This window comes from Crassostrea angulata, chromosome 4 (genome assembly GCF_025612915.1).
Source record: "Crassostrea angulata isolate pt1a10 chromosome 4, ASM2561291v2, whole genome shotgun sequence".
NCBI classification, from domain to species: domain Eukaryota; kingdom Metazoa; phylum Mollusca; class Bivalvia; order Ostreida; family Ostreidae; genus Magallana; species Magallana angulata.
The window spans coordinates 2,305,403-2,333,316 of record NC_069114.1 but is presented as its reverse complement, the minus strand read 5'-3'; the positions used below and the strand labels follow the sequence as shown (position 1 = coordinate 2,333,316).

The following is a 27,914-nucleotide window of genomic DNA, read 5'->3' as shown; positions in this document are numbered from 1 at the left end:
TATTTTAAAAATCTAAATTGTAAGGTAACAAAGTATTAGGCATTTTTAGCGATTAAAGTGTATGCGTCTGGAGTTTTCTTTTTGAAAGAGGCATTTTCAGTGATAAACAGTTAATGTTGTCAAAGATCCTTCACTTTTTAACCTGTCTATCATATTATAAAAATAGTAATGATATGAATTCCTTTAGAGCTTTTACTGATATTGTTACTGTTTAATCTCTGCAACACTTTACTAGAACATAATACTTTTTAGGGAAAAACAGAACAAAACAGAATCAATTGAGGTAAAGTGTTCAGAAAAGATGATTAAATTTGATGTTTTATGCATTTTTCAAAAGCTGACATTGCTCAATTAAATAGAACACTTTATTTTTGCGTTTCCTTTTGTGAAGAGGAAATATGTACAAATGTTGGTACTTGCAATTATCGAATAGAGAACTAATTACATTTTTCTCTTAATGCGATAGAATTTTTAAGTATATTGTAAATTTTGATCATTGTTATCATTCAATATATAGTTTCCTTAAATCGTTAACTTTCAATATAACAGATAACAAGAAAATGTGTGTTTCATTGACGCTGTGCATTTGTCTGTAAATTATCCACCAGAACAAAGTTCAGAATTGTTTTTAAAACCGTTTGATAATATTAAGTGTTCTGCAGTTGCATTGTTACTTCCTTGTGAAAATGTTTCATAGAATGTTTTTCATATACTCTCAGAGTTGACAGATGCGTCTCACGATAAAAGGAATGTACTCATCATTATAAAGAAAACGCATTTTTAGGAAATTATTCCAAAAAAAAAAAAAAAATTCACAACCAGTGCGAGTGAATAATATTTTTTTACCTGTTTACACGTATACCATGTTTACATGTACTCGGGTTATATCTTTGGATTTAGCTTATATTTAGATTTAAAGCTGTTACCACTTATGTGAGAGAAATTGCTAGGCAGAACACAATGACTCGATGTAATTTATAAAAGACAACAGCTGAACACAGACTTGCGTTTTTGGTCATGGCTTAAAATTGATCTGTTGGGATATTTACTCAATGTAAGCTTAACATGTTTAAAATTAGTTGATAGATAATTATAAAATTTGGTCAAACTTTTAAATCTGTGAAGCCATAAAGATTAAACAGATGTAATATTACCGTGACATTGTTTAGCAAATCTGCTAAAATACTATTGTATAAATGATTGGGTTATATGTACAAGTTGACCCAATCTCATACCATTTTTTTTCAGTGTATTCAAGCTCAAATGCATTACAGCCTATTGTATTTTATCCATCACATGTTTTAAAATAAGGGTCGGTTATGGGTATGCATAAATCCTGACTTGTAAATGTGTATGTGGTATGATTGGAGCTAGCAATGGTTAGTACAACCATGATCTGAAATAAAGTTTGATTTTTTGCTTTAAGATGGCTTGCTACACATTGAAATAGTTTCTACGATTAGCAGAAAATTACATGATAATGATAGATATTATGATGGAAGAAGTATGTAGGCCAAATACATTAAATAATTTGCAATTGGGATGTAAAAAATTATTTTCAAAAAGATTTATTCCGTAAACATTATAAAAATCCCAAACGGATTCGAATTCATAATATGCAGTTCACAAGCCTGATACTTGAAACACTACACAACCAATTAGATTGATACAGTTTAATAAGCATTTAAACCACCAAAATGTCTTGAAAAGTATAAGTCTGGCTGAGTAATGTACCTGAACATGTTGTCCCCAAACAAGTAGACTAAATTTGTAATCGAAATAATGTAACTTAAAAAACTATTGTAGAGATGAAGTATGAATAAAATGTGGACAGTGATAATGTGATCAAAACGTATGAAAATTTTGATTCAAAATCTGTACCCCATTTTTGTGCCTAAGCGAGCTCCAAGGAATAGCGCCACTAATGCAAATCAACTATATTTTGCACAACTTCAAACCATGGTCTACAATTCCTAAAAATTTCAAAGTCATATCTCTATTAGTTTTTGGGATTAGCTCTGCACAAAATTGGTCGTAAAAAATTACAAAATCGACCGTAATTTCGGACAGGAAGTGACAACGACAAAAATTCAAACAAATATAAAATTCAGATAATGTTCCATCATCTGTGAAAAAAAAATGTTGAGATCAGTTGAGTAGTTTTCAAGAAAACGCTTACAAAAAATTTGGAGAAAAAAAAATAAACAGTACGAAAACAATAAGGTCTGCCGTTGGAAACGGAAGACCTTAATAATAAGAAACAGTACGAAAACAATAAGGTATTCCGTTGGGAATAAAAGATCTTAATAATCTGAGGCATGTTTGCATATGCCCAAGGTAGTTTCTGTTTGTGATATTCATTCAAATACTGTTAATAAATAGCTTACATATGTTATTTTGTGAATCTGGCATCTCTCGCTTTGTTAAGAGGTTTTAAAACATCAACGAGCTTTTTGTTTATCAAATCCACATCTGTATGAGCAAATATGTAACTTGCAATTGTTTTAGTATTATCTAAATTCAGCACAGTCGTAACTTAGTTGAACAGAGAACAAGTATGTCACTACATGTTATTCGTTTCCTTCCTGAATTTGCGCTTTGGATTATTCATTAATCACACCAAAATTATATTTTATCAATTTGGTTGTGTATTGTAATGTTTGTGAAGCTTTAAAGGTAGGTTGTTTTTTCTTATATACTGTATTATTTATACAATTGTAATCCCATTCAATTTATCTAGAAAAAAAAATGTTTGCAAAAAGTCATCTTAGGTTTAATAAATTATTTGAGAAATTTTGAATCTTATTACAAATAACTACTTCTTAAATATATATATATCTACTAAGTTACCCTTTTTAAGTAGACAAATGAATTTCAAATTCATTAAAATTAAACGCAAACAATCTTAAAAACGATATTTCATTTAAACATATATTCAAATGTAAATTTCTTACAAATGAAATAGAAATACTAGCATGATATTATTTTAGACATTATAAATGGCTAATTAACGGTAGATCGATTTATAAATTATTGTTACCTGTCCCATCAACCTTTTAAGGTCTATCGCGGTAACTTGGTCGCCTGTTTGGACACGTGGGTTCTCTCCGGGTACTTCGGCTTCTTCCCACACCAATGACCCATTCTTGCTAACATCCGTGCCAACGAAAGATATTAGTATTAGTTGCAGAACTTGCTTATCAATCGTTGTAAAATAAATAAAGTTCAGGTTTTTTGATCGCGTGTTAAAGACTACTAAGATAACATTCATACTATGACCATTTCAAAGCACAAACAAACAAAATATATTTTGATACTAAAGACTTGCGTATTTCTGTTGGTACAATTGTTTCCAATTTAAAATTTAACATCAGTAGAATAGACAAAAGAAATATGGGATTTCAGTCTGACATCCTGATTATTTTGCGCAGTCTGTAATTTCTTTTAGATTGATAAAGGTTTTGACAAATTGATATAACTAGTTAGAATAAGATCATGTAGCTTGCAGATTGCAGCCCTTTCAGTTACTATAGTGGTGTAAATTACACTTAAGAAACATACTAGTGAATAATACTTAATGGATGGAAATATTTTCAAAATCTAAATTGTAAGGTAACAAAGTATAAGGCATTTCCAGCGGTTAAAGTATATGCGTCTGGATCTTCTTTTTTGAAAGGGGCTTTTTCAGTGATAAACAGTTAATGTTGTCAAAGATCCTTCACTTTTTAACCTGTGCATCATATTATAAAAACAATAGAAATGGATACCGACCTCCAGGGAGATTATTTTTTTGAAAAATATCAAATCCTTTTGAGCTATTTCTGATATTGTTACCGTTTAATCTCTGCAACACTTTACTAGAACAGAATACTTTTTAGGGAAAAACAGAACAAAACAGAATCAGTTGAGTTAAAGTGTTCAGAGAAGATGATTAAATTTGATGTTTTATGCATTTTTCAAAAGCTTACATTGCTCAATTAAATAGGAAACTTGATTGTTGCGTTTCCTTTTGTGAAGAGGAAACGTGTACCAATGTTGGTTCTTGCAATTATCGAATAGAGAACAAAGTATATTTTTCACTTAATGCGATAGAATTTTTAAGTATATTGTAAATTTTGATCATTGTTATCATTCAATATATAGTTTCCTTAAATCTTTAACTTTCAATATAACAGATAACAAGAAAATGTGTGTTGCATTGACGTTGTGCATTTGTCTTTTTGTTTTGTTTTGTTTTTCATATACTCTCAGAGTTAACAGATGCGTCTCACGATAAAAGGAATGTACCTATCATTATAAGGAAAACGCATTTTTAGGAAATTATTCCAAAAAAAAAAAATTAACAACCAGTGCGAGTGAGTAATTTTTTTTTTACCTTTTTACACATATACCATGTTTACATGTACTCGGGTTATATCTTTGGATTTAGCTTATATTTAGATTTAAGGCTGTTACCACTTATTTTAAAGAAATGTCTATGCAGAACATAATGGCACGCTGTTATTTATAAAAGATATCAGCTGAACACAGACTGGCGTTTTTGGTCATGGCTTAAAATTGATCTGTTTGGGTATGTACTCATTGTATGCTAAACATGTTTAAAATTAGTTGATAGATAATTATAAAATGTCAAACTTTTAAATCCATGAAGCCATAAAGGTTAAATAGGTGTAATATTAACGAGACATTGTAAGTCAGCAAGTCAGCTAGAATACTATTGTATAAATGATTGGGTTATAAGTACAAGTTGACCCAATCTCATACCATTTTTTATTCAGTGTATTAAAGCTCAAAGGCATTACGACCCATTGTATTTTATCCATCACATGTTTTAAAATTAGGGTCGGTTATGGGTATGCATAAATCTTGACTTGTAAATGTGTATGTGGTATGATTGGAGCTAGCAATGGTTAGTACAACCATGATCTGAAATAAAGTTTGATTTTTTGCTTTAAGATGACTCGAAAATTACATGATTGTGATAGCTATTATGATGGAAGAAGTATGTAGGCCAAATAGGTTTAATAATTTGCAATTGGGATGTAATTGTAATCGAAGTAATGTAACTTAAAAGACTATTGTAGAGTTGAAGTATGAATAGGCTCCGGACAGTGATAATGTGATCGTAATAAAAGTAGCTATGTGACTGGCCTTCGCATGTGGCCATGCATGAAATTATCTGTAAAAACTTGTGTCAAATAGCAGAAACCACCTGGCTGGGTGGAGAAGTAGCTGCCTTACCAACTTGAATATTTGTGAAAATCAGGAGTGGTTGTACTATGGTACATATTAAAGCTTCAATTCCTTGTAATGAGATGCATACTGTGATGTTTTTACTCACAAGAAACAAGGTAAAGCATGAAGATGAGTCGAGATGAACAAGTAGCTTGCATATAAAGGAGTACTTAAATTACTGCATGTTGGAAGTGCTGCAATAAGTCTGTAGGTGACACACGGAAGGCATCTTATGGGAAATGAGTGATGTTTTGAAAAGTTGATCAATGCAGCATAGTTGCCAAGATTTGATATGATGAAAAAATATGTCTGAAGCTGACATGGGACATTGACTTTTAGATGTGGTCAACAATGTAGTAGATTAAGCTAGAACTTAATGCTTCTTCCTGACAACATACATGACATATTTGAACTTGAACCATTTCTTATAATCATCGCAAAGGTAGACTATATTGAACCATGTCTTCAGAAGGCCCTAGATGTTTATAGTGGACTGATGATAATTGTGCATATGAGCTAAAGAAAAAATTGAACCCTCCGCAAGCAGAATTCAGTCAAACACACTAATGTCCCTCTGTTTCTACAACACACAACATTGTATCATGATCATTTGCCCTCGACTGAATTCAAGAAACAGATTTAAGTTAATTGTATTGGTAGATCTTGTTGTGATAGATATATCTTGTATTTGGATCATATGTAAGCCTATTCCCTAGGAATGAAACACAGGTACTTTTAATCAACAAAGAATTTGACGTCTGTGCATAAAGACCATGACTTACCAGAGAAGGGGCATGCAGGTTAAATGAATGTAAAATATGAGAAATACGGGTGGTCATGAAAATAAAATTCACCGCTTGGCATTCTGGTGTAAAGATATATTCAAGGTATAAGATGATTGGCAATGTGACTGGCAAGATGATTACCGGTGCAATAGTTAATGCAAGTGACGATATCATGTTGCTACTGATACTTAAACAGTGAAATACTTTGGTGATTCATTCGGGATATGACCTGCGTATTAGGGATAACATTCATTATCATAAACCACATATTTCCTCGTTTGACGCTTGAATTTAACTTCTAAAGCTATTGTTGCATTTATATAAAATTAGCATTTAATAAAACAATCTTGCGGAAGACTTACATTTCACAGTAGTTTTGAGGTCCAAGGTAGTTATTTTAAAGCAGTTTTATTATACAAAAATGACTTAATTTTGCCAACATTTAAAACTTTCTGGTTTATATTGAGATTGAGACACATATGCAAGAGTTTCGATCGTAGTGCCGTTTACACTGGGCAAAGTAGTACATTGTTTAGTTTTTTTGAGTAGGGGCTGATTTGGTGCCGAAATTAGGCCCCAGTCCCAATTGGAAGTTTCCTAATATTGTCCCAATTGTGGACCTTAAATTCCCATTTGTAATTCTAACAAAATTGGTACAAGTTGTTTAAAATTTCAAGAAAAACAAAAGAGAATAATAATAAAATTTCAAGTATTCTTGAATGAGAAGCCTTGTGCTTTGAGTAGTATTTGAATAAATGATAAAACTCATTAAATTTGATTATAATGTTACATTGACAACCATTCGATTATTATAAACGAAAAATTAAGCATAGGGTGTGTAGGTTTTTTGCACTCATCTTTAAAAAGATGATATTGTTTTTATATTGATTAACATAACTAACTATCCTTTTTTACATCATGTTAACTTTGTTGATAAGAACATGTACCGGAGACCAGTTGATAAACTGTGGAAGCATTAGAATTCGTGGTGGCTCAATTTTCGTAGTATTCGTTGGTAACCCTTCCCAACGAATTTAAATCCTCAAAGAAAACAATTTTAGAAACAGTTATTTTTGTTATTGAAACAGTAACGAACGCATCCACAAAATTATATCCAAACGAATTAACAAAAAAGTCACAATCCACGAAAATTAGCCCCACGAATTAAATAATAAAAAAATGATCGCCATTATCAACATATGTAAATCCGTTCGTTTGTGGAATAGCTCAATGTACCAAATCAACATTTGCTGCATACTCAAAAAGGGAAAATACAGTTGCTAAGCGATGCAGTTTAATTTATAACTTTATTCAAATCTCCCCAGTTCTTTTTTATGCTTAAATTGTCAAACTACGTAAGCTTTTGGGAAAAGTAAATTAGTTCTAATCGAGAACCTGTTATTAAGTTAGCAGAGCATACATTGGATTCTTTTTTAAATATATTCCATTGAGCCAAAACAGTTTAAAACAATCAATTATTGTATATAAAAGTAAACCAAAAATGTTTTGACATTAACCCTTATTAATTTCTTATCAAAGTCTGTTAAAATTGACGATTTAAACGTACTTTGAAAAAGGTATCATTTTTTCAAATCGCGTTGCTTCAGTTCATTCATACAATAGTCGTTCTACTGAGTTAACTTCCCATTCGAAACCAATGATTAATTAGAGATCTATGCGTATGGTAAAATTCCAAATATGTGCTTAAAATTGCGCTACGCGTATAGTATAACTCATGATGATCATCTGATGATTTTAAAAACTTTTATTTACAATGACATCAATTTCCAGGTCAGATTTCTTTCATAAGGTGTATGTCTACCTCTACATGTCCCCTTTGTAGTCCTAATGATCGTATTTTCAATTTTGAAATGTGAATATCATAATGTTGATTGAAAATCGTGTTGCAAAAGGAGTACAACATGTTATACTTGTGTCAGTTTATTACCATGACGTATTGGATTGCTAAAGAAGGTGTTTTTTTTAAAACTTTTCCATTCATTTGATGAAAAGCTTCGACTGATCGCAGAGCTACTCTTTTATTTGTTTATTCGCTTTGACAAAAAGCGTTACCTGAAACCGTACACTTCGGTTCCTACACTGTGCATGTGGTATATTCATTTTTGTGGCGCGTAGAATCAGTGGATTGGTAGATAAAGTTCTTTCGATGATCTTGTCATATTTTTTGACTTCATCTTTATAAGACACTTTAAACATTTGGATAGAGTTCCTTCCGTGATCTTGTCTTAAATATTTTACTCCATCTTTATCAGACAGTTTAAACATTTTGTTTACACAACATTTGTTTAAAGAAACTAAGAGAGAGAGAGAGAGAGAGAGAGAGAGAGAGAGAGAGAGAGAGAGAGAGAGAGAGAAAAGAGAGAGAGAAAAGAGAGAGAGAGAGAGGTACATTTCACTTGTAATTCACTTATATGAAGCATTGCAATTCAGTATCCATGTGTAAATAAACCTTGTTTAAAGTATTTAATGTATAACGATCAAATTGCTCACGATATCATTTTATAACAGTCGTCAAATGAAAATACTCAATCAAAGGAATTTTTTTTTTAGGATATTTAAAAAAAAATGAAATTCATACAAACCCTCAGTGAATTAATGGATAAAATTTCTTTTGATTGAAATATGAAATAAACTGAATCATTTACCGCAGATATTTTGACAAAATGAAAAGTTTCGTCTTTTCATTATGGGGAGATTACGATTAAAAAGTTAAATGTTCAAAATGGCCGGCCTCGTATATGTTGTCAGTCATTTGAATTGGGTTTGGGATTTAACTGTCTATAACCGCGAAATGCTATATGTACAGGTTTTAACGGAAATTGATTACTCAAACTATGTTGAGAGTTGAAGTTGAAGTACATGTCCATCCGACTATTAAAAAAAATCACAAGCTGTCTAAAAAGGACAATGAAGGGTAAACCGATAAATAGTTATACAGGAAATGTGAAAGCATATCTATTTTAATTCAGCTATATTGTATATCATAACAATTTAATTCTGGTTGTAACGCGCTTAAATTTCTGATTGGCTAAAATATTATTTTATATCGTATAAAGAATGTTGCCTACGTCATAGTATGACTAACGTCAAAAACGTATCAATACGCCTGACGTTACGTTTGAATTTTGTACAATTTTACGTCATTTTAAAGGTCAAATGACCGTTATTATCTACAATAAAGAGTAAACAATTTTTTTATAAGCAATGGATTCAATATTTATTAGTTTTATACGATATATAATGGTTTGAAACAGTTTACCCTTTTTATAAACTGCTTCGCGGTTTATAAAGTGTAAACTGCCCCAAACCATTTTATATCGTATAATACAAACACATATTGAATTCATTCCTTAACTAAACTAGTCCATAAGGACAGAAAACATTGTTAATACGACAGAAATCAATAACGACAAATGAATATACCGGTATTTTATAATTCAACATAATGTAATAACAACATACATTTCAAAACAAAAAGGTTAAAAAAGATTTTAAATCACCAAGAGGATTTGAACCTAAAAACACTTCATGGTTGTATTTACTAATCCAGGACCAAACAAGAGGGCTATACAAGACTTAACGATACGTGGTTTAAAAAAAAATGTTCAAAACAACATTGTGATATCTCTAGACTTTTTTCCTCCAAAAAAAAAAATTTAAAAAGGTACATAAAAAGTCATTTCTGGGTCATCTCTCCATATTTTTTTAAAAAGCGACATTTTTATTGTAGAAATATGTCATATTTACACGTTCGAAATTTGTACAGAGAACACCAAGAGACAACAAAATCAGCCGTAAAAAAGTAGGATTTTGCATCTGTTCCGTCGTTTTGCTCTATTTAGACCCATAATGTGATCAAACCTTTTGCATTTCAAAATGCTTATTTTATGAACCACACTTTCTTACAAATTTTACATGTCAAAACATTCTCTGGTTATTGTTATGAAACATCATGGAAAGAAATAATATCTTACATCCAATAAACATGTAGGCAACTTTCATTTACAAATCCCCTGACCCCCAACCTTTAATGCCTCTAGATCCGCGCATGAAGACTATGTTTTAATCAATAAATAAACTTATCAGTCCTTTTTCACCAATGGATATCAGCATTACTTGTCGTTTTCTTTTTATGTATGTACACACAATGAGATTATCAACCACAAACCAATTAAAGAACTTTTTATAAACATTTTCTCTTTACAATTCTTTGTGATTTAGTAGGTATTTATGGTCAACGTAATTCTGAGCTTCAAGGAGTGTGACGTACTGCATCAGGGATCCCGGACCCTACCCCCACCCCCAACCCACCCCCACACAGTCGGTAGAAGATGTATATATGTATATAGTGATGATAAAAACTGATGGACTATACTGTGTCAAAGGAAACATTGATATCATATCAATATGTATTAACTCATATTAATATGTATTATAACTAAAACACAAACATTTTGAGAGCATTGCACACCCAAAACATGCCCCCAATGACCCCTCCCAATATGAAACAATGATCGTTTTATTTGCTATAAGGGTTTGAAAAAGATTTGGTTGAAGATTTTTTAACGCACTCGATGAGTGATAATTGATGTGTTTGATGAATGGTACAGTAAGATCTGCACGAAAACGTCCCGTCTTAGACAGCCTTTCAGAAATTTGTGTCAAACAACATTTTTTTTTTATTTGAAACAACTTATTAACTTGGTTATGTTTTAATCTGGAAAATCTAAAAGGGTCATGATATTTAAACCTTCAAAGGTCAGTGTTCGATGTGAACAAGAGATAAAAGATAGCTTCACGGTGAAGTTTACCGTTTTACTTCTTAATGAACTCGTGTACGAGTGTATCTTAAATCATAATAACTTTCTCTTCAATGTTCAGATTAAAGTGGTATTGGACACCTGACCATATTGGTGTGGATAGAAGTACAATTAAATAAAAAAATTCTTTCACCATTTTAGATTTTTCAAATTTTTCAGCATTTGACAACAAAATATGGTGATTTTTTAAATTTCAAAAAAAAGTTAAAATAAGATAAAAATAAAGATCGTTCTCGTTGCGAGCAACGAGTTGGTCTTCCGTCCGATTTTTGAGTAAATGAGATAAAATCCTTCACTTTTAAGACTAAATTGTAAATTAACGCCCAAAAAATTAGGAAAAAAAAATTCCGGCCGCCAGGGCTTGAACCCAGGTCGCCTGGGCACATGTCCACCAATGTAACGACTGAGCTAATCGGACTCTCGCTTCAGGAATTTGATGCTTAATATCTCGGGAACGCATCAATCGATTAAAAAAAAATACATATTATTAATCAGTGAAAGAGTCTCTAGAAAAATATGTATAAAGCAAAAAGTTGAAAAAACCGATTTTTTATATTTCCTTCCGGTGACGGCGGACGATTTTATGACAATGTTGCAACAGGTTAAGTGGTTGTCTATCTTCACTGAAAATTTCAGCCATATATATTTATTCGTTTTTTGGATCTCTAGCCGACAAAATTGACTTTTAAAAATCATAAAAGGGAGGATAACTTCCGACCGGAAGTGATTATCAAAAAATTGAAACGGTGGTACAAACTTCAGATACCGACACATCAACCCCTTAAAATTTGAAAAAAATCGAATGAGCCATCTTCGAAAAATCGCCTGCACAAAATTTGTAAGACAAAAAAAAGAATAAAAAGAACTAGACACGATCTCGTTGCGAGCAACGAGGGGGTCTTCCGTCCGATTTTAGAATGTGATATGACGTCATCGGCTTTCATTTTCGACAAAAAAAAATGATCTGGAAAAGGAGTTGAATACCAATGCTTTCCTGTAATGCTTTTTATAAGTTCTCTTACGTTGCTTTTTTTAAAATACTTGCATTTCTTCGAATTGAGAAAAGATTAAACTTTTTTACCTCTGACCCCTAAAATCCCTATTAAGGTAACGCATGAAAAAATCATTATTTTGTTAGGATATATAAACGTATTATACCTAATTTTGCTCTTTTATCCTATCACAAAACATAAAAGACTTAGGCCCATCTTGATCCTTAAATTGGAGGAGTCAATCCATTTTTTCTTAATATCAAATGAAAGATCGTTTAACTTTAAACACATTTTGTTCAACAAGTGTTTAGAAATTCATTACCGTGTGAGAGAAAGTTTTTTTGGGCCGATCCCTTATCCCCTTATAAGGGCCGTTTAAGGACATTTTGAAAGTTGAATATTGTTTAATATAGCATTTTGAGCATCTTTTTTCCATACTGCATTTCCAAAGATTTTTCTTTTCTGATATATGGCTGATTAATTTTTCTGATATTTGACCTCTGGAAACCTATAATTACATAACGCATGATAAAATCATTACATTGCTTGGATACATAACTGTAAGGTAACATATCTGCTTTTATGACCTTTCACAAATTATCTTTCAGTAAAGAGCTCATGATGAACAACTTTAGAGCCGTCTGGTCCTCTAACTTGATAGACAAGCCCCCTGTTCTTGATATCAAATGAAAAATCAACTATCAAATCATATCTGGGTAATCAAAATTTTGGACGTTTGACCCCTTAAAACCTAATCACCTAACTACGTAACACAGGATAAAATCAATAGATTCCTTGGATACATAACAGTTGAGATTAATTCAAACTTTTCTTTAACTCTCGTGATTATGAATGATAACAGTTGTGAATGGAATTGGTGACCCCTTTTTTTCAGAATAAACATGTATTGAAAATAATTCATGTACAGTGTCGTGTCGTGTTTTTGACTACGCTTGTATAGGGGGAATTCTATAACTCGCTTGCAGTGTGAGGACCCGTTTTGCAATGTCCAGTCCAAAAGGTTTGGGACGATTGCACTGAAATCAGAACAGGGAAGCCTTTAGACAATTAAATGATGATGTTTATTGTTGCAGGTCTCCGATTAGAATGTGAACATAATATTAGTCACCAGGCACAATAAAAATTATGACACTATCTGCATTACGCATTACAAAGGTGGGTGTCCTAGCCTACCTAACACTGGTGACTATCAGAGTGATTAAACAAAATAAAAACAATCACTCTGTATAAAAAATATAAACAATGACATTTTCATTAATAAAAGTTAAGGTAAACAATTGTCGAGGAAATTCGAACTTATAGAAGTAAATAGAGTTAACAGTTAATCTAATGAACGAGGCTTTACACCAACGAAGCGGTAATTCAAACAATGCATAAATTTACCTGAGTATTCCTTTAAATAAGGATCAATTAAGTATTTAAAGTATAAACTTACGATATAAAAGTTAACTGTTGCATCGCTGTGCAGTAAACCAATTTTAAACTCAAGAACCAACAACGGAATAACTATTTCCGAGTTTGTAAGAAGAAATAAAGTGCAAGGGCCGCAGGTGTCAGTTATGAATCAATAAACAAAAATAACTATAATTAACTGATTAAAATAATGAATTCATAGACTAAGACAGAATTGTAACTAAAGTTAACAATTTCAAATAGAAAAACAAGGTTTAAATCAAATATAGCTCGACTAAGAAAATTAATGAAGTAAATCAAAACTTTAACTTAGACGAAAGCTCAAATTTCTTACAAACACATTAAACTTGAAAATGGCATGACAAACTTTTATGCATTTAAAATTTTAGAAATGGTTAAACTTTTAAAATAAACTTTAAATAAAAAAAATAACATAAACCATATTTTACCTGAAATCAGAACAGGGAAGCCTTTAGACAATTAAAAGATGATGTTTATTGTTGCAGGTCTCCGATTAGAATGACCAAGGTAGGGTACGCTATCTCAATCGGAGACCTGGGCTTCCCTGATCTATTTCAGCCAATCAAAATTTAGATTCTTTGTTCGGACACAATTTTGGTAATTAAAAATTAACCCACGTGACCCTGATCTATGGACACTGGTCATAAAGAAATAATTAAGTTAACGTAGTTAATCCCCTAACAAAGAAAAATCTGCTGACACCTGAGCACATCTTGATCTTGACACTATGTAAAAATGATAAAAGGAAACCTTAATAACAATTATAAACACCGTAACACCCATATGTAAATTAACTTGGTCGTCGGACTAATAAATTACATAATACGACATTTTTGTGACCTTGTTACTCCGCATACCTAACAGGATAAGTTTTGATAAGTAATTAGACAACCTTTAGGTATTTACTTTGAACAGCGTTGCTTTGTACAAAAAAAAAACTGCAACTGTTGGATATGCCGAAAACGACTTTTAAAGTAAACATTATATTCAACATTTTGTAATGAATTTTGAATTAAAAGAAAAATGCAATAAATGTGAACATTGCTGTAAACCATAACCCTGAACAAAATATTGAGATCAATACAACAAATTTACTACTCTACTTTATCCAACAAACTATGACTAAAAATTCCTCTACTAATATTCTACACAAAACAATTTAACTCATATATATTTAATTAAACACACATAGACTGTTAATAAGCATATCTGTCCTTTCTGACATATTTCATTTTTTTCAAATAAAATATACAACATGACTACTTTCGACCTTGCTCCAATTACATTCGTCCTCGAAAGCTCAAATTTCAAGCATAGTTACTGTAGTAAAAGAGAATAAACCAAAAGAAGAAGTTAAGAGGAGCAAGGTGAAACATTACACTGGTATATAACCAAGAGAAAAAAAATAAAACAAAGACTATTATATATACCTACAGTTAACAATGTACAACAGCAAAGTATTGAGGGGAGTAAAAAAAAATACATGTTATAAGTGATTCTTTAAAGAGAAAAAAAATGATATACAATAACCCTGAGTTGATTCTAATGATATACGAAACCATGAAAATACCATCACATTATATAAAAAAAATTGACTGAATACAAGAAAAAAAGTTAAGAGAAAAAAAACAAAAACAAAAAATATGCTGTTAAGCTTGTTAATATGGAAAAACAAAATTTGGTTAGTAACAAAGAAGACAAGTCTGGTAACGTTTTGTGATTCTATTTTTTTTCTGATAATTTTGGAGAAAAAAAAATTTTGTTTAACATTTAACCAATCCAATAATGAAAATTATCAAACTAAAAGAAACTAGGAAAAATTTAAAGTTAATTCTTTTTTTGTTTGTTAGTCATTGAAAGAAATTGCCCAAAAATAATAATGTATTTATTGCAAGTGGAATGCATATTTGTTGTGAATAATGATTACGTAAGCTCTGAAGGGTTGTTTTAAAATGTTGTGTAACTTGTAATGTAAGAACGGATTGACAGAAAATTTGTGAGGGATTTGTATGGTTGTTTGTGTTTGTTTATCTGTAACAGAGAACTCGGACCATTTAGTAATTACTTTACAAGACGGAAAATTTGATACTGAAACATCAGAAGTGATTGGTTTGGTTATGACATAGTATGAAGGACAGAGTGATAAACGGGTAATAGGAACTATAACACAGTTTCCACCGGAGGTTAACTCTAGTGCTATAATTGACCCTTTCTGCGACTTAGATTTGTACAATAGATATAGTACAATTATAAGGATAACCAATACAATGACCGATATGATGACCGAAGCATGTACCCAAGTTAATTCAATAAATACATCAGAAGTCTCTTGAAGAGCTGCTTCATTACTGGGCTTTCTATATATAAATGAAGGGACATTTTGAGAAGATGCATGGTGCACCTCCTTCTAAATTAACAAGGTGGTACAAATTTTCCTCACCTTGATACATAATACAATACATAACACAAAACATATACCTGCTAAACTTAGAGAAGCTAAGGTAATGATATCTGAAGTATTAGGCCATTCTTGAGGAATTTCAATCTGACCGTCTAACATGGGTTCAGCAAGAGACTTAAAAATTTTCTGATCCTTCTTAACTGCATTAGCTATTTTCTTAAGATTTAAATGAGCTTTGTGGTCATTGGCTAAAACATCATGCATTGTATGATTGTAAAAGATGAATTCTGGGATAGACATATTTATAGGGGTCGGGAAGAAGGTGTTTCCATATATTTGTTGTAGGGAAGGTTCATCAAAGAATTGTTGCAAAAGGGCTAAATTTACAGGATGAACAACAGAAAAATTTGATATATTCTCATAACAACTGACCAAACGTGGTGCGAAAAACAATGTTTCTGTAGACAACGAACATCTACAGGGAATATGGAATATACAAAAAACACAACCTTTCAAAACCCTCTTTTCACTGGGACAATCAAGAACAACTGTAGGTGTATTGTACAATAAAACCGAAGTAGAAGACAATTCTATAATATTAGAATTTAACACCTTTTGAAGATACCTAAAATTACACAATTCCTTAACCTGTTGAACATTGTTTGCGAATAACGCCATGGTACAATCAGGAACAGTTATTGGGGATTGTGGCCAATTAGAGAAACAAAAAATTGAGGTGCCATGAACACAATCAGACAAATCCTGAGAATTTAAAGACAAAAAATAATCATGATGAGGGGTAATTGCAAAATAATCTGACAGTGACAAAAGTTGGGTTGCTTGCATCTTAGAGGTGACATTTTCTGAAGTTGGTACAGGTAGACTGATTACTTTGTATAGCTTCAGTGGAAGTCTCTGAGAGGAAATAGGAAATTTCACTGTTACAAACAAATCATTATTGTGACGAGCAAAAAGGAATTTATTACTTGAGTAATAAAATGAAGAATCCAATTAAATCAAATAAAATTTTTGGTATGACTTTCGAAGTTTATGCCGAATACTTGAGAGGACCTCTGCCAAAATGTGTTTTGGAATAAAAAAATGGGCTAATTTTTCCTTCTAAGAGACTTTCTACTGCATTTTCTAACTTTGCAAAATTTGTTCTAAGTGAAGAAGCTTGATTAACCTGATTAATGAGGATTTCAGAGACATTAGTGAAAGCAGACTCAAGATCAAACAATTTGTTGTTAAAAGAGGTTGCTACACTGGTTATATAGTCAGAATTAGCCTTGATTCCATGCACTAAATTTTTCATACGTTTATCGGTTAGTGATATAAAAGAGGAAAGATGAGCACCATGTTGTTCTAAAGCTTCAGCTAATTTCTCTGTTTTTCGATTCAAAGCATTAATATGACCAGACAAAATATTAACGTCATCCATGGTTGCTGTACCAAAAATACTTTTTGACAAGGAACCAATAAAGGGTAACAAAGCGCGTGTTTGACGTTGATTGCTTGTAATTTTAGTTTGAGGGATCATGTTATGAATAGATTTAATAGTTTCATTAAATTGTAAAAGAGTTTCCTCATGCAAACCATGGATAAAGTTAGCAAAGTTGTTGAGTAGTAAACAAGAAGTAATACGGTGAGTAGTACTAAGTGAACAAAATGGAACCTTATTGACCTTAAATCTAGCAGGCAACGGAATATGAAAAGTATGCAGCCAGTACTCTTGAGCTAACATCATGTTTGACTGTTCTTGAAAAATGACACCATAGTTGATTCGCTGTACCACATTGTGAGAAGACGGATCCACTTGATTTGCCTGGGCCATTACCATACACAGGGACAACATCAAGAATACTCCAAACATTGTTGAATTCCAAAGTTTCTTACAAAGTTATGAGAAAGGGAAAAAGAACTTTAATGATATGATGATTATGTCGTGAAAAGATGAAGTCATGTTGTATATTTTATTTGAAAAAAAATGAAATATATCAGAAAGGACAACAGGATCATGCACGTGACAAAGAACGTGTCTTACACATGTAAATCTTAATGTTAAAGCTGCTTAGTCCCGATTTTCAATAAAATAAGTGTACGCTACTAAACGATGGTTTAAACAGGCTAAGTATGTGGGCAATAATATACGTTGCAGTAGTTTTTTCCCGTAAATTAAGTCATATTTCAATTAAAAAAAAATAATGTACATGTTGAACCTCGTTGAATCCGGATATGTGTATTCCAGAATGCTGTCCAATCCGGCGACATTATTTTGACATTTTCCTTTCATTTTTGTTTAAAATGTTGTGCAATCCGGATCCTGCCTATTCTGTAAACCGGCGTTATGAAAAAAACTCACTGATAATAATTAGTAAGAGTTATCTCCCGGCCACTTATCGATTGATCGGCCTTCTGCAATATAGTTAATGCTCAATTAATTTATCGACCAATTTTTCTGTCGTTGCTATTGATTTAAACAAATGTGAATATAGATCCAAACTAGCAACTCATTTCAGTTTATACCGTTAGGTCTTGTTATATAAAATACGCATTTTTGCCAAAATTAGATAATTAGGTTATAGTTCATCCCATTTTTTTAGGCCGTGATTCAGGATACTGCAGGAGTAAGACTGCCGATATCGTTTGTTATCCCCGTTGCATGGTTACACATACAGAGTTGCATATTACTCTGTCAAAATGCTCAATTTATTTTTATAAGATTCTCATTCTTATTAATATTTATCCATTGTTCCCTGCATCAAAACAATTCTCGCCACTAGGTATTTCAGCCATCCGTTGACTTGTTAATGCTTGTTTAACAACTTCTGGTTAGGCGTGCACTTTTCAGGGATCGAATGTTTTTGAATTTATCAATAAAGATAATTTGATTGAAAAAGTATTTCCATCGTATGTATTCCGTAATGGATTTATTGCCCGGGTTTTCCGAAAAAAATTAAAATGAAAATTGGTACCGTTAATAAAATCGATGAAATCTAATATATTTCAGAAGAATTGAAAATTTTACAAGAATATGCACGATCGAGACCTACTGCATTTAATACTAATTAATTTGCAACAATGTCCTCTAAACCGGGCGTTGCCTTATCCGGCCAATTTTTTAGAACCCCCCTCTGAGACAAGGTTTGCTGTACAATGTACAATTTTATTTACAAAATATTTCGCCTTGTGTTTAGACTAGCTCCTTATGTCGAAGCTAGTATGCTTGTATTACGACTTTGACATCTTTCCTTTTTATATGATATATCATAACATATAAAATATACAGCATGACTATTTAAAAGAACAAAAATAAAGCAGTGTACATTTGTTGATTAATAGTTTTTAAGTTTACGTTGTTTATAATCGATGCTAAACATGCAGAATGAATAAAACCAATCATTCGAAAGATGAAACCAAACGGTTTTCTTTTCTAAACATTAACATGATGTATTTTTTTTTGTATACCCAATTTTTAAAAATTACTTTGAATATTTTAAACGTTAAAAGGAGAGCAATTCCGTGTAAATACGTCTATAACTTTGTAAGATCATTCAATTGGTTTGCATGGAAAATTATTTGATACTGTAATGGCCGACAAATCGGAACATGCAACTTAAATAGGCACCTAACATTGAAGGGAAATGGAAATATCCAGCGGATCTAAATGTTAAAATATTCTTATGATAAAATTTTGTATTTATGGCAAACATAGATTAATTATTTTTTATCTCCTTTAAAATATAATTGCACTTTTGTTTGTATCAATCTCTTTTTAAATCTTTGTCGCCAAATCTGTCAAAACTCGTGGTCGTTTTACCCCCTTGTGTAAACCACGCTGAAATGTTCACAATCCTTGTACCACTTAAGTTGCCTTTTCTCGAACGCTTTTCATTAAATATATTTCAACTGTTACTTTCTACACCCTGCTTAATTCTCTCTCTCTCTGTGTCCTAGACTACAGCGAATCGGTTGTCCACTTGCGCGGCGTCTCCCAGCCCGTGTTATGTAAATGTACCCTTAACGTGCTGGGATTGAAATGTTTTCAGTTTAATAACTAAATTTTATTTTCCAACAATAACACTATTTTATGACATATACAAGATCACAATGAACGCCTTATTTCATTGACAGTCATACTATCTATATATATTTTTTTAAAACGAGGCCAAAACAGCATTACTTCGTAGGTAATGGTATAATATTTTTTTCATTAACTCTTTTAATATATGGTTAAAATCGAAATTCTTTGTGTTTGCAGCTATATAAAATAAACACATGTGTGCATTACAGCCAGGCACAAATGTTGTGTATTGGATAACGGTAGACCGCTCGCTAGTCCTGCCGCGACCTGTTTCCTCGGCCGCGGGCAGTGGATCGGATACGTATTATTGTTTACATACATGCAGCTCGGAATCCAACTAGATTTTAAATGCGACTCAAATGCATTGCATGAAAGCAGTTCTTTTACCCATATCGTGTTTCCCTAGAAAAGAATTAAACTGTTTTGACAGTTTCCGAATATAAGCTGGTACACTGTCTATGTTAGTAGGTAGAGGTATAATTTTTTTTTTTATTTACTATTCAAATCGTTAAAATCGGAATTATTGAGTTTGCAGCTACATAAATAAACCCATGTGTGCTTTACAGCAAGACGCAAATCTTGTGTATTAGAAAACGGCAGACCGCTCGCTAGTCCAGCTAGCCGCGACCTATTTCCTCGGCCGCGGGCAAAGATGTTCACATACACAGCTCGGAATTTAGCTAGATTTTAAATGCGACTCAAATGCATTGCATAGAAGCATTTATTTTTTATCCATAATGTGCTCACTAGAAATAACTAAACTGTTTAAACACTTTCCGTATGTTAACTGGTACCCATTATGTCAGTTATACGCACAAATACCACGTTTATTTGTCAAATAAAAAACATATACATGGTAACAAGCTTTTTACTCTCATATTACGCAATAACCGAACAAAATATTATTGTTAGGGCATTAATAAGATCATAATGAACAACTTTTGCAGCGACAGCCATATTGAAATCTTAACCGTTTTTTAGTTACAGAGCGATTACTTCCAAGAACTTACTTTTCAAGAGAGGCCAGCCCCTTTTTCTTGATGTCAAATGAAAGATCTTTTAAGCATAAATCTTTTTTGTTCTACATGTCTTAACAAAATATTTCCGAGAAAAAAGATAAAGTAAGACAACCATGCAAAATCACAACACTTTTTTAATTTCATTTTTGGAGCCCTGACGTGCTTCTGCGCTTTTTGCGCTGAACAATTATAAATGCCCTATTGCAAATCTACATTCTTTTGACTATCATTCCTGAAATTTTGAACTCAAAATCTTTTTTAGTTTATGAGATCCTTCGTGGACAAGCCCACCCTCTCAAAACCGGAAGTAACGTACCGATTAAAATAAAATTCCAATAAAAATTCCAATAAGGTTCAGAGCAATATCTATCAGATCGGAAAGTTTCACGTAAATCGGCCAAGTAGTTTTTAAGAAATCGTGTACACAAAATTTGTAAGAAAAACAAAGAATAGGGAAAAAGAAACCGAACGAAAACAATAAGGTCTTCCGTTGGAAACGGAAGACCTTAATAATAAGAAAAGTGAAATAGAAACAATAGAATAATAGTAGGGTCTTCCGCTGAAGACGGAAGACCCTAATTAAAGCCATCGAGGGATTCGGACTAATAACTTTTAGATTCCCAGTAAAAGCTGTAACACATTGTTTTACGCTGTTAAATAGCAATTGCAACTTTGGGTAAGAAAAAAAGCATAAACTTGATTTTATTGTGTCTTTTGATAGGAAGAACGTCATAATATTGAAATGTCCGATACCACCTAAGATGGATATAGTAAAAAGTATAATGTATGATGTTTCATACTTATTACAAACCTACCTTTACTTACAAGAATATAATTCTCAAATCGTCTATGTTTGTTTAACGAATGATTTTTTTTTGGTCATTTAATTAGCTGTGTAGATGACCATGAGGAGCATCTCTTAAAAATATTTCTTCAATAACTTACATTATTTGTTTTTCTTTAGGTTCTTCAAGCATGAAGCCTACCAACCTGGCGTTCCTTGTGTTTGGTATCACGGGTATGCTTCTTGTTTTTATTCTGGGATATTTTTCATCGTCAGAAAAAATATATTTCACTGATGTTCATCCACATATAAAGAACAGTGACACACAAACTACTTCATTTAATGGTGAATCAAATTCCATCAATAACAAAACTTTGGTAATCTTGTGGTACAACCTTCCATTTTATTTAAATTCTTCAGTGACATATTTTCAAGCGAACAAATGTAGCAATTTTAGATCTACCTGTATATTATCAACCGTTAATTCTGATATACTTAGAAGTAGTGGTGTTATCTTCACTCATTCAACTCTGCCAAGAACTCCTCCCATGAGGAATACATCTCAAGTCTGGATTTTCAATAATCTGGAAAACAAAGCATTCACACATTGGCCAAATAGCGCTTGGGACTATAAATTCGAATGGACCATGTCTTATCGTAGAAATGCTGACGTTTCAAGACCATATGGCAAAATTATAAGACTGGACAAAAGTATACATAGAAAGTATTCTGAGGTTTTTCGACAGAAGACAAAATTCGGTGTTTGGATGTCTGGTCACTGCCCTGTCCCATCTCGTCGTAAAGAATACATTGAAAAATTACAGAAGTACATAGATATTGACACGTTTGGATCGTGTGGGAAGAAGAAGTGTGGGACTCGAACTCCTGCTATGAATGATTGTTTGAAGAATTTCTCTAGGGATTATAAGTTTTATTTCTCCTTCGAGAATAATATTTGTAGAGATTACTCCACAGAAAAAGTATTTAACTTCTACGAGGGTCAATCAAAAAATACGAAGACTTTTGTCATAGCTATGTTACTCAACGTCATATCATTACTAAATTTGGTAGACATAATTTAGCAATAGTTTCAAACAATTTGCAAGAAATAAGTTAATATATTCCTTTATTTCTAAGAATTATTTAGAATCTAATCCTGCAAAAATGAGGTCACGGCGCACGGTCAAAATTTGTGTTATGTCAACAATAAACCATATAATGTTGAAAGCAATATCTCTTTAAATTGGGCTAAAAACCAAATAATATTGAAACCTCAAATAAAGTATTGTCATGGTATTCTATGTTCCAAATAATGATGGGATATATTGTTTTGTCGAACAAATATTAGTAACTAAAGATAGATAGTCCTCTTTAGAATTGACAAAACACATCGACGTCGCCGGACGTCACGGCGCAACGGGAGGTACAAACAAAATGGATTTAACCCAGAAAAAAGCCGACACAAGCTGTGAAAATGCTAAATGGTGCAAAAAATAAGTCAACAATTATTTGCAAGTTTGTTTTTAACTGTAATAAATTTTGTGGGGGTGGTGGTAATTGTATTTTGAATATAAAACAGTCCAAAACAGAGTAGAATATCTGTAAATGTTTGGTAAAAAAAATAAGAAACGTCAACCGACTTCAGGGTTATCCTAACTGTATACTAAGAGATACACGGTTAAAAAATCAAAACTATGAAGAACTTACATATGATTCTCGAACAAATGTGTGCAAATAAGATGTTATGTGGTTCAGTGCAATTTTAAATTGTGAGGAGAAAGGCACAAGAGACTAAGCGTGATATAAAGATGGGGTATATCCATAAACTGTGCGTGTTTAATGTTGACGTCATGTTTTGAACGTTACCGTGCGCCGTGGTGACAAAACATGTTGTTTTTAAAAAGGGGTAACAAAAATACTGTTTCATCAAATGGACTAAAACTTCGCATATCAATAACATAAGTGTTGGTGCACAGATTAATCTGTTAAGTATGACTTTCATGAAAAATATATGATAGAGAGCCACATTGTCTTCGTATTTCTTGATTGACCCTCGTATCAATACAATTTGAGCATCATACCAGTTGTAAATGGTCCACCTCAAGCACGTGAATATTTACCAAAGGGAACTTTCATAAACACTTTCGATTTTACGTCTCCGGAAAAATTGGCCAAAAAACTTAAAGAAATTGGATCCAGTGAAAAATTATATACTCAATATCTGAGAGAAAAAGATAAATATGGTTCTTTGAATAACTCTGAAATATTTCGCGAGTCAATGTGTTCTGCTTGCAAAAAGCTAGATCAACTAAAGGGTAGAAACATAATAACAAAACCGAAAGTGATTGACGTGTTTAAAAGTGAATGTTAAATGACCATACATTATAACTGATTGTTAACAGTTCTAGTAAACATTTGGAGGGAAAACTCTCACTAACATCATGAACTCATCCTTATAGTTTCTTTATTATTTCTAACATTTTAATTAATCGCTAATTCCCTGAATTTATTAATAAAACAATTTGATGCTCGAAACGACTTTATTTGATATGGGCCTAAAATGGCCCCCCAAAATGATCATCGTCAATTTACTGTAATTCTTTCATTTCTTTGTACAGATATATACGGAAGCCCATTTAGGACCTATCAAAGAATATTTTTGAATTTGATATAACGAATTCTTGAATTTGTTAAAACGAATTTAAATCGTTATAACGAATTGTTGAATCCGTTATAACGAATTAAATTTGTTATAACAAATTTTAGGAATTTGTTAAAACGAATTTAATCTGTTATAACAAATTCGCTGAATTCGTTGTTTCAAATTTTAAAATCTGTTTTAACAAATTAAATTTGAAATAACGAATTCTTGAATTCGTTATTACAAAGTTTTTATTCGTAATTTCGGTTTTCTAAAATCGGTTATAACATATTTTCATCCAATTTATGGTAACAAATATCTTGTTTTGTGGAACAAATTAAACGGGGCGGACTTCATTTGTCCCATATCGGCGTACGACGATATGTGCCGATCAATTGATCGGCGTTAAACGGCGAAATGGTAAATGAAGTGAACTGGCGTAAAAACAAAAGTGGAGGGACATATTGTCACAGCTGTTGCTGTAACCATAGTAACAGATGTAACAAATCCAAAAGACACCTTACTTTATCGGCTTTGCTAGAATTCCTACATTGATAGAAACAAAATATTTAAGAACTGCTATATATTTTCACAAAAATACCATGCAGGATATACAGAATTATTTCGACCGGTTTCTGCGCAAAATTCCCAAATTTTTTTTAATTAATGCTATCAATCAATGAGCATGCTGATTTGATAACATATATCTGCATATTTCATCTCATTTCATCACCAAACCGTGAGATTACGCCATACTGGCACTGTACCAGTTATCGGCTTAAATTTAACGTTTTCTTATCGTAATTCCTTATTTCATGATAATTTTGGATAAAACTTGACATACTTTAAAAAGTGAACTCCTTATTTATCAATCTGTTAGTTTATATCATTATTTAGAACCCAAAACATCTTGTTTTGTGCTTTTAAGTATGCCCCGAATTTGCCGAGTTATTACGATTTACTGTACCAGTTATCGGCTTCGTGACAATAACATAGTAAAAATCCGTGTTCATGTTGATTTTATACTCTGCTAAATGTAGTTTGAATTATGCCCCTTGTGTGGTCAGACTAAAGTATTCGGGGTCATGATACATTATGAACAAAACCCATAAAATAATTCGTTTATTATCATACGGTAATACACCAAATCGTATACTATTCAATACATAATCGTGCAATCAGGCGTTCAATTGCGCTACGAATCTCTAGGAAATTCGTGAATTCCATTTGTTTATACATGTTAAATGTATTGATTTTATATGTCAAATCAAAGAAGGGATATAATAACGTATCAAAAAGAGGTAATATTCTATTTTTAACTTATTACGTCATATCCCCCACTGTTGAAAGTGCAAAGATGTAAAATCAGCGGTAAACAATGATCGTTTAAGCTCATGTATAAAACATATTCTTTTTTTCAAGCTTTTCAAGTTTTCAAGCAAACTTACTTTTCTTTATTCGAAAAAGACGACTGAATTAAAAAATCTTGGATTGTTGCGTGCTATAAACCCGAACTCCCAGTTTAGCCGATAACTGGTCTTAGCCGATAACTGGTACAGTACCAGTACTTAAAAAAAATACCGGTTTGGAATAGAATTAATTTAAGAATAGGAAATTAGTCTTTGAGTATTACTAGTCTCAAGTGATTTTGGCCGGGACGTGTACAAATCAAATAAAGCTCGAAGGGCTTTATGATAGATTTGACCACGCTCTGACCGAAATTATCAACTCATAATATTCAAAGAATGATTCCTTATTACTTTAATACTTATATTATTTCCAATTTCTATACTCTAAAACAGCATTCTAAAACCACTGTTTTTTATGCATATGCTATGTATTATTACGCAGCGCAGCCAATACTGTTTTTCGGTTATGCTGTAGGACACGCCCATTTTTTTATGAAATTATTGGGCAGGGTTATCTAAGTAAAGGATATTTAAAAATATAAATATAATATTTTATATGACGTAGCCAGGCATTATAGCCAGGATGTGCGTATGCGTGTACCAACTTTTCGGTAAACTTTTGGGAGAAAATTCGAAAACTGGAGGAACTTCGAACTGATATTTGCGCAATTTAAAACAGTATAGGAAAAATCGATTTTTATATTATAAATGTTCATTTAAAGTGATAGTAATGTTGTGTACAAAATGTTGAATAAATATTAGTATTTGAGAGAACAATAAAGAGCAATGTTACAGGAAAACAACAGGCACTTAGCATTGGAGTGGGGGAGGGGGGTGGAGTACTAGTGGAGCAGGGGCAGGGTACGAGACTACCCCCTTCAGCACACGTTTTCTCGCAGCCAACATTTTTCTTAAATTTACATATAAAAGGTGAATTAACAAAGAGTTGCCCCCCCCCCCAGTGTTTTTGGGACCAGGTAAAAACTGAAATGAAAGGAAGGAAATAAACTGTAAAATTGAAGTTTAAGGTTCAACAAACCCCCTACCCCCACGGATCAGGATTTTTAAATGTTTTAATAGCATAGTCTACATATTACCAGGGTCAGTGTTCGTATCACCAGGGTTTGTATACCCATATCCTTTGGTCAATATTACGATTATCAGGATGTCTGTATCTATTACCAGGGTCAGTGTACGTATCACCAGTGTCTGTGTGGCAGGAGGATAAAACGTACGCTCAACTAAGACCCCACATCACCTGCTTATTCACAACTACCAAATCTGTGCACTCCGCTACAAAATGTAGTGCATTACAACCGCAAAGTGAAAGTAGAATAACTAGTAACACTACTTAGCCTTTAGAAATGATAAAAAACAGGCAGAAATGTATTTTTTTTAAGAATGTGCCCATCACCTGGGTCTACATACAAATAAAGTGGGTCAGTGTACGTATCATCAGGGTCAGTGTACATATCACCAGGGTCAATGTTCGTATCACCAGGGTTTGTAAACCCATAACCTGGATCAGTATTACGATTATCAGGATGTCTATATCTATTACCAGGGTCAGTGAACGTATCACCAGGGTCTGTGTGCCCATCACCAAGTCAGTAGACCCATCACCAGGGTCTTAATGCATATCACCAAGGTCAGTATACATATCACCAGGGTCTGGGTGCCCATTACCAGGTTCTCAAAACATTGTTATAAGTATTGAGACCCAGGTGATGGGTATACTCACTCTGGTTACGCGTATACATGCACAGACACTTGTAACTGGGTACACTAACCTTGGTTATAGGTAAACTGACCCTGGTTATTGGTATACTGATTCTGGATATGGGTATACAGACGCTAGTGATGTGCACTCTGACTCTAATGATAAATACTAGTATACAGACCCTGGTTTAAGGCATTTATATAGACCCTGGTGAAACGTACACTAACCCTGGTGATAGGCATTGAGACCCAGGTGATGGTTACGTTGATTTCTGGCTATGTGTAAACAGACCCTGGTGTTGAGCACAAAGACACATTGACCCTCGGGATAGGCATTGAGACCCTGGTGTCCTGATAATGGGTATACTGATTCTAGTTATGTGTATAGAGAACCGGGTGATACGTACACCGACTCTGGTAGTACGTATTCTGACCCTTGTGTTGGGTATACAGGCACTGGGGATGGACACACAGATCGACTTTGGTGAGGGGTTATGGATAGAACTACATGGGGTCGGTGTTTTGACCACACTTACCCCTCCCCAATAA

General features: G+C 32.6%; 1 protein-coding gene across 1 annotated transcript; it reads left to right on the top strand.

Annotated features, from left to right (window-relative positions):
* Positions 1–2,617: 2,617 nt before the first annotated feature.
* LOC128180520 (glycoprotein 3-alpha-L-fucosyltransferase A-like) lies at positions 2,618–27,914 on the top strand. Its single transcript, XM_052848641.1, has 3 exons — positions 2,618–2,676; positions 21,777–22,595; positions 27,742–27,914. Exons 2-3 carry the CDS (start codon positions 21,788–21,790, stop codon positions 27,912–27,914), a joined length of 981 nt encoding a protein of 326 aa, XP_052704601.1. The 5' UTR covers positions 2,618–2,676; positions 21,777–21,787.

Coding starts and splice junctions, on each gene's coding strand:
- LOC128180520 (XM_052848641.1), top strand. CDS start 21,788: ATGAAGCCTACCAACCTGGCGTTCCTTGTGTTTGGTATCACGGGTATG. Junction 22,596..27,741: donor AGTATTTAACTTCTACGAGG/GTCAATCAAAAA, acceptor TACTGATTCTAG/TTATGTGTATAGAGAACCGG.